Source organism: Watersipora subatra, chromosome 8 (genome assembly GCF_963576615.1).
Source record: "Watersipora subatra chromosome 8, tzWatSuba1.1, whole genome shotgun sequence".
NCBI classification, from domain to species: Eukaryota; Metazoa; Bryozoa; class Gymnolaemata; order Cheilostomatida; family Watersiporidae; genus Watersipora; species Watersipora subatra.
In genome coordinates, this window is record NC_088715.1 from 24,799,830 (window position 1) to 24,817,810 (window position 17,981).

At 33.5% G+C, this 17,981-nt stretch overlaps 1 protein-coding gene across 3 annotated transcripts in view; it reads right to left on the reverse strand.

The window, feature by feature from the left end:
* LOC137402174 (glypican-6-like) overlaps positions 1 to 17,981 on the reverse strand; it is a 70,958-nt gene that overhangs the window by 21,426 nt on the left and 31,551 nt on the right. For all 3 annotated transcript variants that reach the window (XR_010979482.1, XM_068088655.1, XM_068088654.1), the window contains exons 4-5: positions 5,519 to 5,688; positions 515 to 736 (exon numbers count right to left, since the gene is read on the reverse strand). Coding sequence is in view for 2 of the 3 variants with exons in the window: in XM_068088655.1 (XP_067944756.1) it covers positions 515 to 736; positions 5,519 to 5,688 (392 nt within the window). In the remaining variant the exon portion in view is untranslated. The remainder of the gene's footprint in view (positions 1 to 514; positions 737 to 5,518; positions 5,689 to 17,981) is intronic.

Below are 17,981 nucleotides of genomic sequence, written 5' to 3' on the forward strand. Positions count from 1 at the left end.
GTACAGGTATTGTTATATTTTGCTAGGCGATAGATCTACAAACAATAAATAATATTATATTTGCAATTAGGCCAGCATATGTGACAGGTCATATAATTTTTAATAGAAATAAGGTTGGATCACACAATTGTTTTCAGCTCTATCTAATAGAGGAACTTTTCAACTTTTCAAAACTGTTTTCGAAATTGAAATAGATGTAATTTAACCGGAGATACAGCTTTTTTATTAAAAGCGATATTGGTAAATATGGTCATTACAGCAAACTGGGAAATTTGTCTTTAAAGATGATGGATTTGATTTTAAACAGTATTATTTGTTGACATTTAGGAAGGCCATAGCAACCACACTCTACAAACATTACATTTTCATGAATGTTGGGAATGACTTGGCTTCTCAAAAGTCTAAGCCACATTGACAATTTTCACTTTAGGAGTCAATTGTGCACTATTTGAAATGCCTCATTTGTATGGAAAATGATATGTCCTGTCGCATATGTATATCCTATATCACATACTTGAGCCACTTTCAGAGCCACATTGCGTCCGACAGCGAGAGCTTGAACAAATGTTCTTGCTGCTACGAAAGCTTGTCTCACGTTTCTTGTCAAGGTTTTCGGAATGTCACCAAATGGTTTCAGATTCTCCATTTGATTGCCTACACAGCTCAAGTATGAATCACTCAGATCGTACTCTGGGCTCTGAAGAGCGAACATTCTCACAAAGATATCTTTAAAGAACTGCAAAAGAAGTCAAATAGCCATATGAATATAATACAACTAAATAATATTATAAATATTATTATAATAATTATTACAATATAATTAATATTATAATAACATAATTAATTCATAAATAATGAATATCATATATGAATACTATAACTATAATACTATAATATAGTATAGCAGGGTTGCATATTAAAATAGGATTTTAAAGCTTTAGCACTTGCTATAATTTAAGTTTATGCGCAAAAACATGTACAACTGAGTTTATTATAACTAATAGTTAATTATTTTTTAGTTAACTAACTAACTGATAGTTAACTAACGTTAACTGATAGTTAACTAACGTTAACTGATAGTTAACTAACATTAACTGATAGTTAACTAATGTTAATTAATGTTAACCAACCTTAACTAATGTTAACTAACAGTAACTATTGTTAACAAGTGTTAACAAACAGGAACTGACGTTAACTGATGACAACTAACGTTAACTGATGACAACTAACGTTAACTGATGACAACTAACGTTAACTGATAGTTAACTAATGTTAATTAATGTTAACCAACATTAACTAATGTTAACTAACAGTAACTATTGTTAACAAGTGTTAACAAACAGGAACTGACATTAACTGATGACAACTGACGTTAACTGATGACAACTGACGTTAACTAACATTGACTGACGTTAACTAACATTGACTGACGTTAACTGACGTTAACTAATGTTACCTAATGTTAACTATATTTCTTTTTGACACAGTCACAAGTTACATACAGGTATTTCTTTTACATTTAAATATTTGTTACCATATAAAACAGACTTTTTTAAAAAGTAGCTAAACGTGTCTAACATTTTAAATATGGTTCAATTTTGGTCTTTGCCTATCCTTTCAATGTTTTATATCAGTGTATATCTCATCCGTAATATATAATATATATTAATAACATATATAATATATATTAATAATATACATTATATACACGTAGGCCTAAATATACATACATATGAATAATGTAGATACAGCATCAGAATCTTCAACTCAAGTCTTGATGAACATGAATAAACAGTTTATGTTTTAGCTACGATAAGAAGCAAAAACCAGATACAGTCAAACATGGATAACTCGTCCACGGATAGCTCAAACACATGGTTAATTCGAACGGTTTCTTTGGTCCGTTCCTACGTAATGATAAATTGCTATAGATAACTCGAACTCAACACTGTTAATTCGAACTGTTTTTTTGCCCAACGGCTACCGAAACGGTTGTTATCGCTTTAAAAAATCACTTTATTCAAAGCCATAGAGGTAAACCTCATCTTTTCGTAATTCATAAGCGTTGTTATTACCACCATCGGCAAAATAATTTTGTCAACGACTTTTCTAAAGGTTTGGTCAAATTTGATTTATACTGCTATACGATTAATAGCACGGGCTTGCCGGGTCACGCGCGCAAGGATTTTCACCACCCACATACAAAACAAAAACAGCATGTTGTTTTGTATGTGCGTGGCGAAAATCCTTGAGTGCGTGACCCGGCTAGCCCATGACGAATAGTTTTCCGACGTTGATTCCGTGTTGAATCAACGTCGGAATGTTGAATGTTTAAAACGTCTTAAATATTGTTTTTATTAAACGTATATGTTGTCTTAGCTAAAAAAACTATTCATCGTTTGACCTAAACACAGAATACGTGTGTACATTCAATAAGTATCTATTCAAAAAGCGTGAGTGATATACAATGTACCGTTAAACCTCGTAAAACTTTTAATTGAACTGCCTTGGAGTGTTGCTCTTAACGAATCCCAGGTAAAGTAAGGGATTTTTCTTTGGTAACTTTTTCTTGAAGTTGCATAAACTTCAAAAAAATTGGCAAAATTGATCGTGGGTAAAACGCTCAAAAGAAAAAGATGTCTTTTCTTTTGAGCATTTCAACAACGATCAAGTTTTGCCAATGTCAATCTAAAAAAACGTCCTGGCAATAACATCACCTCAAACAACAAACCAATCTCAAGTGATAGAAAAATCTCTATACTTTTTGATAAAAACGTTTTAAACTTTACATTAGAAGCATTTAATTTGAAACAAGCCATTTGTGCTTTTGATTTATATTATAGTTTGCATATGTACATGTATCTACTAATAAATAAGTAAATACATGGACTTGTGACAGTGCTCTGATAACTTGAACGCTCTGATAATTCGAACACTTTTGCTCGGTCCCGTGAAGTTCGAGTTATCCATGTTTGACTGTATATTTGTTTTTTGTAGTATGCTTCAGTTTTAATAGGCTTGAAATTAGACAAAATTATTACTGAACGCAAGCAAGCGTATGCTAAATAAATGCAACAAATGGTACTTATCTCAATGTGTTTTTAAGTGTACATACAAACACTGACAAGATGTTCAGAGATTTTTTGTAACTTGTTTCTTTAGGCAGGAAATGGTTGTTAAGTAAATATAAGTGTTATTACTCATGTTTTAACAAATTTTAATATACAAATTTAAACTGACAAAAAGTTTTTTCTAAAACGAGTTAATGCGAATTTAAATTTACAAACTCTATTAAGTTTATGAGAACCTACTGGTTCATCTCAGCTCTAGTCTCTGATTACACGCTAAAACACTGAGTAAATAGACACAACCGTATTATATATGCATGTAAACCTTTCTTCATATTTGTACAACGAAGATCTAGCATATTGTGAACCACATGTAGGTATAACTAGCTTCTTGATCTTCAAATGATGCTCATACGAAGTAGATTCAAAAAGTAGCTATCTCCAGAAAATAGAACATTGGTTAATTTTAAATAAATTTACACAAAATATTGTCACCAATTTTCCACTTTGTTGTCAGAAACTATCGGTATTTTTTATTATTTGTAATTTGTTTTGATGTTTGAGATGATCTGACTGCTAAGATGTTTCAAGATTTATATTTAAAAAACTTGACAGTGGTTAAAATGCTCAGAAGACAAATACACGCAAAATGATGTCGCTAGTTGCTATTGTTGATATCAGCTATCGCGTTCAAGTTACAATGTTACGCAACTCTATTCTGCCAATCTTTTTGCAATAATGGACAACATAATCACACTTTCGTTTGGTCTGAGCGTTTTAACCACAATGAAGTTTTGTCAACTTTAACTTTGAAACATCCTGGCAGTCAGATCACCTCAAACAACAAAAACCATTGCAAATGATAAAAATACCGGTACTTTCTGATAAAATCTACTAAAATTTTGTATAAGATTATTTTTAATAAAACATTTCGTCAATGCTTATGGTAAAACACTTCAAGAATCTGATCAAAGTTGGTTGACTTAAAAATGAACGGCAGTAGAATATGTTTGCCTCAAATCTGGACTAAAATTGGCTATAAAAAGGCTCGAAGATAGTGCATGAGCCGATTTTAGATGTACATGTAACTACAAAAGACGTCGACCTGGACAACCTTTATTGATCAATTCTTGTCATAGTTGTTCGAATTGTGTTTGTATATTTCATTATCTTTGTGCATATATGTTGATAGACTGAAAAATAATTTTTATAGCTTTGATATCCAAATTGTATTTTGCGTGTTGGTAGCCTATTTATCAAAAATGGACCTCGTACTTTGCACTTAGTTAAACTTTTACTAGATGCCACAATACTACATATATATAGAGGGAACACATGCGGCTATCTTTTAAGTCATATTTATATATCATATATATACTGTAGATGGCACCCATGACTAATAGTCTAGAACGCCTGACCTACAATGACAGGTCGGGTTCGTTTCCCAAAAAAGGTCACTGGTGGACGTATGTAAAGGACACTTCTGGCTAACTTCTAGCCAAGCAGACAAATGACATCCAACCGTAAATTGCTCTCTGCAACTGAGCATGTCTCCCGTCGATGAGGTTCTCCTGCCACAGAACTCAGACATGTCCAGACAAGTTCACAGAGCCCTTGTTTGTGTCACAATCCTTTTAAAACATGCACAGCCTCTGCTTCCAGTAGGCTAAGCAGTTGCCATATTAGATCTTTCAGGAATCTCTCATAAAATATATGTATATGATATTTGTACCAAGAATGTGATGACTGTCCAACCATATATAAGCTTTCGTGGTAGAGATGACTTTCAGCTACAAAACGGATTTGGTTTTTTACAATCAAGAAAAAATTTCTTTTGTCATCAAAGTTTTTTGAAAGCTTCGAATAGTTTTTCTCATCCACTGCAATTATTTTTTATTTCCAACCACTGCCATTCAAAATATTGTTTTTTCGACAAACAATTGATAAATATGACCACAATATAGCAAATTTATGCTGTGGTAAACTAGCGGAAGATGTAAAAGCTGTTATCCTTTTAGCCCCTGTAACTAGGATTTAGAGCAGAGGATCACTATTGGTATATCATCTATGACACGAGTGTACTAGCAACCATAGGCTATTGGTTATCACATAGCAGTATTCTCTGCGTAACAAAAGTTTATGAGAAAATTACCCTCCTTCCACAGAAAGGCAGTCTTTAACAGAAAACCACAAAAGAGAGGGAGACGAAGGGGCTGCCATAATTTTGCACATCGGTATATACCTATGTCTAATCTTATTGATATGGTGTGATCTAAAACTTGGGCCTTATTTTTTTGGTTGTTTGAAAAAAATAATTTAATTTCAAGTTAGATTATGTTTTCAAACAATAAAAACATTGTTTTTAAATTTGATTTTTAAACTTTGGTTTTTGATTTTTAAATTCTAATGTAGTCTCAAGTGAGAGTATATAGAATGCTTCTGACAGCTACCTGATTCATGGCATCTTCTAAATTGATGCTGCCTCCTTTGTAGTACGATTGAAACTCTTCAAAGAGTCCATCAAAGATGTCTTTGTTCTGGCTGTACTGAAGACCATAGGCTATACTGAACATCGCGTCTAGCTCTTGCTCTGAGCTTTTTAGTAGGTCAAGGAAGAATTCTGGAATTAAAAGCAAGTTGAAAGTTTCTTGTGACACACTGGGAAGCAGAAGTTTTGTTGAATATAATGCAAAAGAAAAAACTTCTGGTTTTTCTGCTAGGGACCAATTAGCTTCTAATGTACAGAACCGGACGCAACAATATTAGTTTTAAAAATTTATAGCTAAAACCTGTTAGATTCATAAAAAGATTTTAAAAATTTTTTCTAGAAGAGGGTTTCCAGAAGCTTTCGGGAGATCTTATCACAAAATTACAAGCCAAATGTCACACTACCTGCGAGCAATTACACCCTTAAGAGACTGTATGTTAGACCTATATCAAAGGTCATGCACGCTTGGTGGGCATTTTTCTAAGGCTAAATAAGCTAATTTAGTTGTTATCAGATGCCAAAACTAGATACATGGTTTACTAATCTGATTGTATTAATTTAGCCTACGAACTTATAATGCTTGAGGGTTTCTTTGGTAGTAATAGTGGTAGTCATATTGCTAGGAATAAAGCTATATGAGCAATAGAGTGAAGGGGTTTGTAAAAAAAGAGCACAACTCCAGTGCTCAAGTTATTGGGGCTTTTAAAAAGTATGACCATCAAAGGTTTATTATTAAAAAAGACACTCAAAAATAAGGGCAGACAACAGATATACATACAGTAACAAGCTGTTAAAAGCAGTGGTGGGACAATTACAGAAAGTTAAACTGTTTGAGTTCTGCAAGCTCTGACATAGCGGCTCAGCTTTTTGCTGTCACCAGAAATATTGTATCCCAACATTTGAAATAATAATAATAAATAATGTATTATTTCATTAATTCATTATTTCATTTAATTAATGAAATATAATGTATTAATACTGAATAAAGCCACTGGCCATAGCCAATGAATGCTTGCTTCAAAATTAAAAAGATTAGAAAAATTATATTTTTGCTATCTTTATCAGTGGATTTTCAGTTAGAAAAAATCATATGGAAGAGAGAAATGGCATTGACCATAAAACTTCATCGGTTAATTCATTTCATACTTGGACACAACTTGGAAATTTTCATTATATAAAAGCACAAGGTGAATAATATATATTTATTTACATTGTATTTACAAGGGTTTATAGCTTATTAGCATTAAGCATGCCGATGCCCGAGGTTTCTCTCACATTCAGTCAGATAGCCTGTAGGTGGGTGTTCAACAGGCTAGTTCCCAGGAATTAGACGAAGTTTGGAAACCAAATATTTTTTAGCAACATGGCGGAAGGCAGGTAGCATATTCATGTTAAGTTTAAATGAAAAATAAAAATACATGGCGTTTTTGTAAACTAACAGACGCACCGACAGACACACAGATTGACACACAAACAGACACACAGACAGACATACAAACAGACGCACAGACAGACACACACCTAATGAGCAAATGTGATTAATTAAAAAAGGTATTCTGTTTTGAGCTACCGAAACATGTTTTGGCCTTTTGATGAATCTGCTATCTTTTCGGCAATGGGAATCCTTTTCGGCAGCATGAATTCTTTAGTTTATGTACACATATTTGAGCATGCCACTTGAAAACTGCGCATGTTTGTAGATTGTTGATAGACCAGAGGCTGTTAGCAAGCATAAGTTATAAATCCTTCCTTTGCAAACAAAGATGAGGCAGAAAGGGGCTAATTAAACAGTTTGATGGAGGTGGGCAAGCACTAGGCTGCTACTTGAGCGGTGAAACTAAATGTTTGCACTGTAAACTAGCACTTCAGGAGGATGAACAAGACAATGGAACAGCGTGTCGCTTTTAGAGAGTGACACATGAGCTCCGTTATGTCTCCCCTTAATCATCAGGTTTCTTTTAAAATTCCTTACGCCCTACTGAACTCCTTACATCGCCATTTTAATACTAACTCCATCAGACCAGATTAGTTTCAATGATCTTCTGAAAGCAAACTACTTTACAGCTCAGCAGTAAGCTTGTTTGTAACATTCAAAGAGCGACTATTTATTGTTTATTTATAAAGGAAACACACATAAAATATTTAGATTTGTCTCCCTTGCCATATTTATGGGCGACAAAGCAAAGCTTATCAAGTGCGCTGCGCAAAAGGTTGTGCAACATTATTGCCTTGCTGTTTTTTTATAGCCTGTGATTTTTATTGTGTGTTTTAGTTAGAAAAATTTTGTACTAATTGTACTAATCAGAGAGGAATTAATACCAAGAGTCAGATGTAACTCCAAACTACCGGTTTTATCAACTATTTAAAACTGCCATAATTCTTGAGTAAACCAAAGAAGGTGCTACTTTTTTACAAGTAGAAAGATACAAAAAAAAGAATTTTATTTTCCGTCGTCATCATTTGGTTAAGTTTATTTTGACAACCGTTTGCTTCCTAAAAAATTACTTTTGTAGGTAACTGTGTAAAGCTTTGAGTGGTAAATATTTTGGTTGATATCATCGATAACGAAAAATATTAACGATTCCACTCTTGCACCTAACATACAGTACATTGAAAGTATAAGAAATCTTTAAAAATAAATATTGTTATAAATGAAGTGTTTAGTTGTTTCAGCCAACTTGCAAGGTTAGTGTTTATAACACTATTTGCTAAAGCTTTCAAATATCTATTTGAAAATACATATCACTTTGTAAATTTCAGAAGATCTTTATTGATCTTATGAAAATGAGAATAGAGCGGAAGTAGCTTTATAGGTATAAGTCAGTTGTATTAAAAACTCTCTATAAGTCCAGTCAGAACGGGGACTTGTTCATTTGCAATCAGAGAGCCACTTGTGGGTGTTTGAAAGTTTGGTTTTCTGAAATCAGACAAAGTTTTGAAACTAAATAATTTTAATGGCAAAGAGCACGAAATATATGCATGTGAAGTCTGGACAAAATTGGCCAAAATATTTAAAAACGTCTGGCATATATTTTGGTCAATTTCGTCCAAAATAGACAGACAGACACACACACACTGGCCTACACACACACAAGCGCGCAAGCACGCGCGCACAGTGAAAAAAGTGGGGTTTATTAATATAGATTTCCACTATTTTACGAACCCTAAAACTACTACAATAAAAACTTCAAATTAATAACCTGTATATTGTGGTTTTTACCATAGACTAGAGATGTTACAATGATATTATTAAATTCTTACACTTTATTTGTTCTTTTCGGCAGCTATTTTTCTTTGAATAAGCCATCAATCGAAAGAAATGACCTTGACCATAAAACCCCATTGATTAATTTATTTCATACTAAGACAAAACTTAGGCTACACATTTTCATTATATGAAAGCTTATGGTAAATAATATATTAATTGATTTACTTTGTCGCTTATTAGCATTGAGCACGACGATGTACAAGATTTTTTTCACTTTTAACCAGATAGCAGGTGTCTAAGAGGCTGGTTCACAGGAACCTGATAGTGTTTTGAAATCAAATATTTTTTAGTGACCGGATGGAAGGCACGGAGCATATGCTTGTAAAGATGGTATGAAATCAGATAAAATATAGAAATGAGTAGCATAGCGATTATGCAGACACACAGACAGACACAAAAACCTCATAACCAAATATTTTTAGTGACCTGTCGATATATAGTTTTAAAAAATATCAACATGAGAAGTAAATCCAGTTGTTATATAAGCTGCTATGTTCAAGGTGAGTCTGTGCTTATTTTCATTGAGTAGATCACATAAATTTGGAGTTGTGCGCACTCATTGAGTTACCATCTGATAAAGGTTTCATTGTACATTCGCATATGAATCAACGAGTGTGCTTTGTTAAATAAGGTAAGAAATTTTATGTCTAAGGTCATAGCGGTGCACTCGAAATTGCTCTAATAGAAATAGAAATTACTGGAGTCAGAAAAATGTTTAAAATGGAATAGCCTCTGCAGTATATTTTTATGCATCAGTGTCAGTAAAAAACAGCCAAATTTTTCCCAAATTTCGATAGTTTTCACAAATTTTTTTGCAAATTTTTTCTAAATTTTTCATTCGGTAAACGAGTAACAAACTTGTTTAACTTGCTGTTTTTTGCCATTTGTCTTGCGGATGAGGCAACCTTGTGTCATGGAAACATGTGAGTGTAGTGTTTACTTGTAACATGATGCACCTCTGACTCAACATCACATGTGTTACACGGCATCTGCTAATACTTCTGTGGTTGATTCACAGACATGCCGACTGCAGCAGCAGTAAAACGAGAATCATAACATAATTGCTCAGTTAAAACATGAATGAATCTGCTACAAAACTTATTTTGGCAAAAGCGTTGAATTCATGAAGATTCTGAGAAAACCAAACAGCCGAGCTATATGAGATGCGCTATGTTTCCATGACGCGCATGATTCGCAAATTTGAGCCAATCCGCAAGTTAAACGCATCATGGAAACAGCATAAATTCGCAAGCTAAGTGAGTTTTGCGATTTGCAAAACTTTATCGAATCCATCATGCTTGCGAATAATGGAAACAGCACTTGAAAATGATGCGCGTTAAAATACCCCGACAGCTATTCAACTTGAAACATTTTCAATACTTCTGTTGTCTTTTCTCAATCCAGTTTCACGTGTTTGCGTCGCTAACGCGTGCGTCACTAATTATTAACTTATAGCATACAATTCTTTACCTTTTTTTAAAAAGTGCCGAAGCCAATTCGCATCATATGAATGTCTATAGAAACACGTAATTCGCACAATAATGTAACTTGTGCACAACTCCACATGATGCATGTCATGGAAACATAGTGAATATTAAAGGAAACCATTGATGTGATTAGGTGGTTACAGCTTTGTTGCCTCCTTTATGGGTAAAACTACATCTATGCTATTGACCTACCTTTTCGAAAATTTAGGTCACTCGTTGAAATTTATGCTCTTCACATGTGGATTCAAATAATTGTTATCAATAATAAATTAGCTTTGGTAATAAAAAGCGTATCAGTTGAAAATTTATGCAGGTTCTAAGTGTTTAGGCTTGTGTAGAATATAGCTTGCGTCATCATTGGTTGAATTAAGAAGTTAAACAAAATGGCCCAAAAGCTTTGATGATCAGCGACTGCAGAGACAAAACAATTGTTTCATGATAGGCTCTGTTGGAGATTTTCCTTTGTTTTAGCCAGGCATTGGGGCTTGATATCTAATCAGTTTAAAAGGGCACTAGACTTAATGTCATAATACTTTTGCCTCCTAAACTAGATATCCAGGCTTCAAATGGGTTCGTAATTGCTTCTACTCTAAATCGAAATTGGTAAAATCCGGAAACCTTCGACACCATTTTGCTTTGCTAAATTTGTCCAAAGGCAACTGCTGTGAGAATATTTTGACATTATGAAAACGTTTACTGCTGTTCGATCAGGATTAATAAAACCTGGTTCCCATGTCGATTGTAAGATCTCGGCAGCAATCTTGCACAGCAAAACACTTGCGACGCTAGGCTCGGGGAACAATAAAAATTGGTCGGTATGCCTCTTTGAAAATTCTGACCTTCACCTGTACAGTGCATTTCGAAAAGGTTTTGCCTGCGGCTCTTTGCAAAAGTTTAACATTGCTGAGCTCTTACATTGGCCGCCGGCAACTACCGGGGATACTTGGTGGTACTCAGCGCTGATAGCCCTGCGGTGCTGTTGCTGGTGGTGGTGCGTGCGTCGTATATGGGAACCAGGCTTAATATTCGGCTAAGCATTCCCCAGTGGAAGCAAAAAAATTTCGCACATAACTGCAATGTGTCTGCTACAAAAACTTTTTACTGCTACTAACTGTTGTTTCTGTTTGACTTTTTACTTTTACATTAACATTTACACACCAAGAATGAGTTGCTCCTAGAAGGATGAAAAAATAATTACTTTTTAGTACAACTAGTTCACCATGTGTGAATTGAAAGGTGACTGTTACACAAATGCGAGCCCACTTCAACAGGTTTTGTTTTGAGGCAAACATTGCAAATCCCTGAGTGGTAGGGTGCAAATTTGTCGGCAACGGGCAACTCCAAACCCATTCGAAGTGTGAAAACGCAGAGCTAACTTAGGTCTACTACAATCTTTGTTGCATTCTGGGAGACTACCTGAAGAGGCAAACTCACTAGTGTAAAAGTTTACGCCGAAACCATCAGAGATAGAATTGACCAACATATAACCATTCATTTCTTATTTTGTTTAATGTGTTGAAAACAGCAATGCATACTTCATTTCTGTAAACACTTTGTGTCAGCACACAAACGTGGCTGCTAATAAGCCTTACAGAATAATAGCCTTAGTTACCATGCCTTCAATCAATAAGGCTAGACTTTGCATCCTGGTAACATCAACCCAGCCTTAGCAGTTAGAAAATTATCACTTAGAAACCTCTGATTAATGAATGCAACATATAATTTTTTTGACGTTGTACCTTGGGCACTGCTGAAATCACATCTAATTTCTTGATGTTCAAGGAAATTATAGTCTAAGATCTTTCCAACATAAATAGATTTATGTAAGAGTTGTCCCATCCTGTTAATTAAATTAAACTAACAAATATTGAGAGCTAAAGTATAATACAGAATACTTCAATGTAACACTAATCAATTGAAATGAAGAACCAAATTATAGAAATCTGTTCTTGTTTTTATCATTCTGGTTTAATCGTTCTTTTTTTATTTCTACCAAATTTATGAAGTTGTAATTGGGCAGCTAGAGAATATAGTAGTGGCCTATTTTTTTATCACTAAATCGGCTGATGTACTTATATAGTATGATTATAGTATATAAATTATAGTATATTGGTTAAATTCTTTACAGGGTTCAAATCAGTAAGTTTATGTTTTGAATAGTTGCACCTGACACAAATACCTTACTATGCAGCTGTTAGAATGTCATATGTTCTGATATCTTCTAATTTCTCCTTTTGTGGTTATCTTGTCAGATTTTGGCTACCTTACTGAAATATTGGCTATCTGGTATCTGTGACTACATTTTAAGTAATGGCTTAGCATGCACGGCATGTTGTTTAAGTACCAGGGTAACTTTTAGGTTTATTACCTGGCTAGATATCTGGCTACAAACCTACTAGCCTATCTAAGTACCTAGATATTTGGCTGTAAATCCACTAGCCTATCTAACTAGCGAGATACCTGGCTATACATTTACTAGCCAATGTTATTAGCTAGATATCTGGCTATACATCTGTTAGCTTTTCTAACTAGCTAAATATCTAGGTAGGCCTATACATTCACCAACCAATCTTATTGGCTAGATATTTGGAATATGTTTTCTTGCTTATATTACTAGCTAGATATCTGGCTATACATTGCTAGTTTTTCTAACTAGCTAGATATTTGATTATATGTCTGCTAGCCAATCTTGCTAGCTAGAGAACTGACTATACATCAAATAACCCCACTAACTAGTTGAGTGCCTTGCCACGTATCCACTAACAATAGGGACTAATCGGCTTGTAGCCGTTACCTGTGTGAACAGCATCTCATTAATATCCCTGACCTCTGGACAAACAAACTTCAGATTCTTGTAGATTAGCTCATCAACACTATAAAGGAGTTAGTCTAGACAGGCCAAATACCACAATACAATTGCTTACACTCACTGTAATTATCTACTAGATGAACCTTCCTTAATGGTTAACTTACACAAGCTTTTGTTAGATTTTATCGGAAAGTATCAGTATTTTTCTATCATTTGCGATTGTTTTTGATGTTTGAGGTGATCTGACTGTCAGGATGCTTTGAGATTGAAATTAACAAAACATTATTGTGATTAAAATGCTCAGAGGAAAAAGACATGCCAAAATGACATCACTATTTACGCAGCTGTTTATTTCTCTCTCTCTCTCTTTCTCTGGTTATTGATATCGGCTAGTGGGTTCATGTTGCATTGTTACGTTTTTCTATTCTGTCGGTCTTTTTGCAACTAGATGTCATATTTGAACCTTCCTTGATCTGAAAGTTTTAGTTGTGATCAAGTGTTGTTGATTTTAATCTTGAAACATCTTAGCAGTCAGGTCACCTCAAATATCAAAAACAATCACAGCTGATAAAGCAATACCGATACTTTCTGATAAAATCTACTGAAATTTTGTAAGTTCTTTTTAAATAACTGAGATAGTTTTAGTTAGAGACCTGATCACTTTATGCTAGTTAAACTAAACACTCTCGTCTCATTTTCACTGTTTCCAATATGCGGGTGATGCAGATTGGGAGTTGTGTGCACGTTGAGTTACCATGTGATAAATGTTTCACGCGGATTATCGACCGTGCTTTGTTAAAAAAGATAAGGAACTCTATGCCGAAAGTCATAGTGAGCACATGAAACTGCTCATATCAAAATAAGAATGAATTAAGTGTAGAAAACATTTAAAATTGAGTTTGAGTGGCATTTGCCTGCTCATCATTTGCAAGTGTCGTTTCCATCTTTTGCAAAAATGAAACAATCGATAAAAATTTTTGAGTAACGAAACTCGCTTGACTTGTATTTTTTGCCATTTTCATTTCACGGATGGTGAACACTTGCAAATTAACCGCATCCTAGAAACACAGTGTACCCCACGGTAACCCCTAGTTTACACAGAGTCGCAAAACCAGCTAAGGCTTCGTACTACAGCTCATCATATAGTTACAGTAACTAATCTTTTTATTACTTTGGTTAGAGCTATAAAAATTTTCAAGATGTTAGTATATTTTTGATTTACCTTATGGGCCTATACATTTTTTCGTTTGTAATCTAGTAAATAAAAAAATTTGTTGTAGCGTGTATAGAAAAGCAAAATCAATTAATTTTAAATAAAAGTCTATACATATAAACACTGGTTAGGTATAATCGTTTATATTTGTTTATATAAACGCAATACTAAAGTTACTATTGTGCAGCTACATTCAGAAAGTTCAAGGTTATGCGATTTTGTCAGAATGCGTGTTGAAATATTTTGTATGAGTTTAAATTTTTACAGAACTTTTTAAGTTTTATGTTTTTTACTACTACGATTTAAAACGCAAAAACTATCACTTGACAACAGAACAGGAAGTAGTTAAAAAGGCATTGATTTTGTTTGGCATTGAAAGGCGTTGAAGGCAAAAAGCAGAGAAGTTTGTTTGGGGTCTGCTTAGCTACATTCCATATATTTTGTTATGAGCTCTTTGAAGGCTTTAGTTTGGTTCTTGTTTGACCAGCTATAAACTGAGACCTCAAGCTAAAGCTGGTTCAGGCTATATTGCCGTATAACGACGTTTTTCTTTCGGCATTCATCGACAATTACATGAGCTGTAAACCGATATTTCGCCAAGCATCGACGACAGCCTTTCAAATGTGAACCATTTCGGCGATGGCAATTCGTAGTAGCGGGTAGCGTAATTTATTTATTTCCATTTATGATAGTTGCTAAAAGACTTGTATTTGATTCAAGCACGCGAAAACAAAGAGATTTCTTCGCAAAAAAAAAAATGAGAACACTGCGTCACAGAGTGTTTTCTGATGCAAATGTGAATGGGTTTGTGAACCTTGTTACCATCAACGATCATCGAAGTATTGTAGCATCAACACCGAGATATGGCGATATAGTGTGAGCCGACCTTAATTAGCAGCAACCAATCATAAGGTCAGCGAAGTGGCATATATATATCATCATCTGTCTCCGCTTCACTTATTGACAGAACCTTTCATTAGTGTCACAAATCAATATCCAAGGAGAGAAGACCGTAGAACCAAGTTCAAGTCAGCAGGAGAGTGATTCAATCTTCTATTACCCTCTATGACTGATGATTAAATTACAGAACAAGTGTTAATCAATTCGGACACAGGAAGCTCCAATCAAACTCTAGTAATCAACTAACTAGAAAACAAACTGCTTCAAGCTCTTCGCTTTCTCACCAAGAGCTGTCGAGCTTCTCCAGTCCTCTTCAAATTACCTCCAGAATATGACAATCACTGCGTATCCATGCTTTTAGAGCTGATCTATCGCGGTTCAAAAACCCACCGAGATTGGACTCTAATGCTTCACCAAAGTTTAACAATGAACTTATACAAAGTTGTAGTGGATGTTATCAGCAAATATCAGTATTTTTCCATCATTTGCGATTGTTCTTGATGTTTGAGGTGATCTGATTGCTAATATGTTTCAAGACTTAAATCGACAAAATATCTTTATGGTTAAAACGTTCAAATCAAGCGTAAGTGATTGGCAGAATAAAGGCGTGAAATACTGCAACTTGAATACAATATCCGACATCAACTATCGCAACAGTAACAACTAGTGATGTCATTTCGCTCGTATTTTTATTCTGAGCGTTTGGACTGCGATCAAGTTTTATCGATTGCAATCTTGAAACATCCGAGAAATCAGATCATATAAAACATTAAAATAAATTTTTTGATCATGGAAAAATACCGGTACTTTCTGATAAACTCTAATAAAAATTTGTGTAAGTTACTTTTGACGACGATGCATTCTGATTGGCTAAAAAGTTGTCTTTTAGAATTAGATGGTAACAACCTTGAAAAATCCCCAAAGCCTTAGCAAACAAGTGTCAAAGTTTGAGGCATATGCTTTTGTATAAATTTGGTATAAATTCGATATATTTTATAAATATGCTAAAACTGTAAAACTTTAAGTAATTTTAAGAAAGTAAACTTTTTGATATTCAGGAAAACTAAATGTAGCCTCAAAAATCAATTTAATTTTGAAATGAACCGGAAAGTACAACTGGCTATTTGGCAGCAAAACAGTTAAAATAAAATTAGTCAAAGTTTATTATATTAATTTTAAGAGAAGAGCTTAAATGAACATGAGTCGACAGTGATAAAAGCTGAATGCATCAAAGGTTGCTCGACGAGTTCTTCAGAGACATCATTTTGAGAAAAGTAGGAGTTGTTGATGAAGTTTCCTTTGAAAGTTTAAATTCAAGCAACAAAACATATATATATATATATGCTTTGTTGCTTGGATTTCAATTTCAAAATATTTTATATATATATATAATATGTATTATATATAATATATATTACATACAGTATAATTATAATATATACATTATATATACACAATATTCACGGTATATATATGTATATACATATATATAATAATATATATTATTATATATATAATAATATATATTATAATATGATTATATATATAATAATATTATATATAATAATATTATTATATACAATAGTAATATTATACAATAATATAAACTACAAATTCCCCTGTCATACAGCCCACGACCAAAGTGATATTGGAAAAAAAGAAAGGGTACTGATGGTTGGGAAATGCAATATTAGCAGTCAAATGGCACTGCAGCGCAATAGGATAACAGCAATGGTAGCTGTAATGTACTGGATGTGGGTGTTATTATATACAACAAACAGCAATAATGAAAGGAAAAGATTATATGTGTATATCTCTCCCCCAGCAATAGGAAAAATGCAATATTGGCCAATATTAGAAGTAAAATGCACTGATATTATTAGAATAAACAATATTATTAATATAGTAATAATAGAAAACAAATGCACAATTGTGTTTACATTTCAAAACGTCATAAATAACAATATCAAAAAGTTGTGATATTTATATAGATTTTTAGAAAACCTATTTAAAAAGGTGTTTGGTCATGACACACAGCAATAATGAAAGGAAAAGATTATATGTTTATATTTCTCCCCCAGCAATAGGAGAAATGCAATATTGGCCAATATTAGAAGTAAAATGCTCTGATATTATTAGAATAACCAATATTATTAATATATTAATACAGTAATAATAGAAAACCAATGCACAATTTTTTTTACATTTCAAAACGTCATAGCTAACAATATCAAGAAGTTGTGATATTTATATAGATTTTTAGAAAATCTATTTAACAAAACTATTTACAAAAAATAATAACAGTAACATATTGCCCATCATTGATGTTGTTATTGTGACTATTACTCTTCAATAGTCATCCAAACGTATAATTAAATATTGTAATAATCTCATAAGAATCGTTAGAAAAAATTTCATCGTCATTTCCTTTACTTTCACTGCTTTAGACATCAATTAGAATACCAAAGTACTCAAAAGTTTCCAAAATGTCAGTTACTTTGAAATCGGCAAAAAAGAAACGATTTCGGTACTTCTACGTTAATTACAGAAACCTTCGGCAATTCGACAATGCTACAGACTGGTGAAATGTGCACGTTATTTTTTCGTGAAATGCGCACGACTTAATGGTTCTATTCTCTGTCGCTCGGCGTTTCGTTTACCGGTCTTAACTTTTATAAAACCAACCTTTTCAAGCGTTTTGTGACGTTTTTTGGCCAAATTAATATGTCTATTTGTGTATAATCCGAT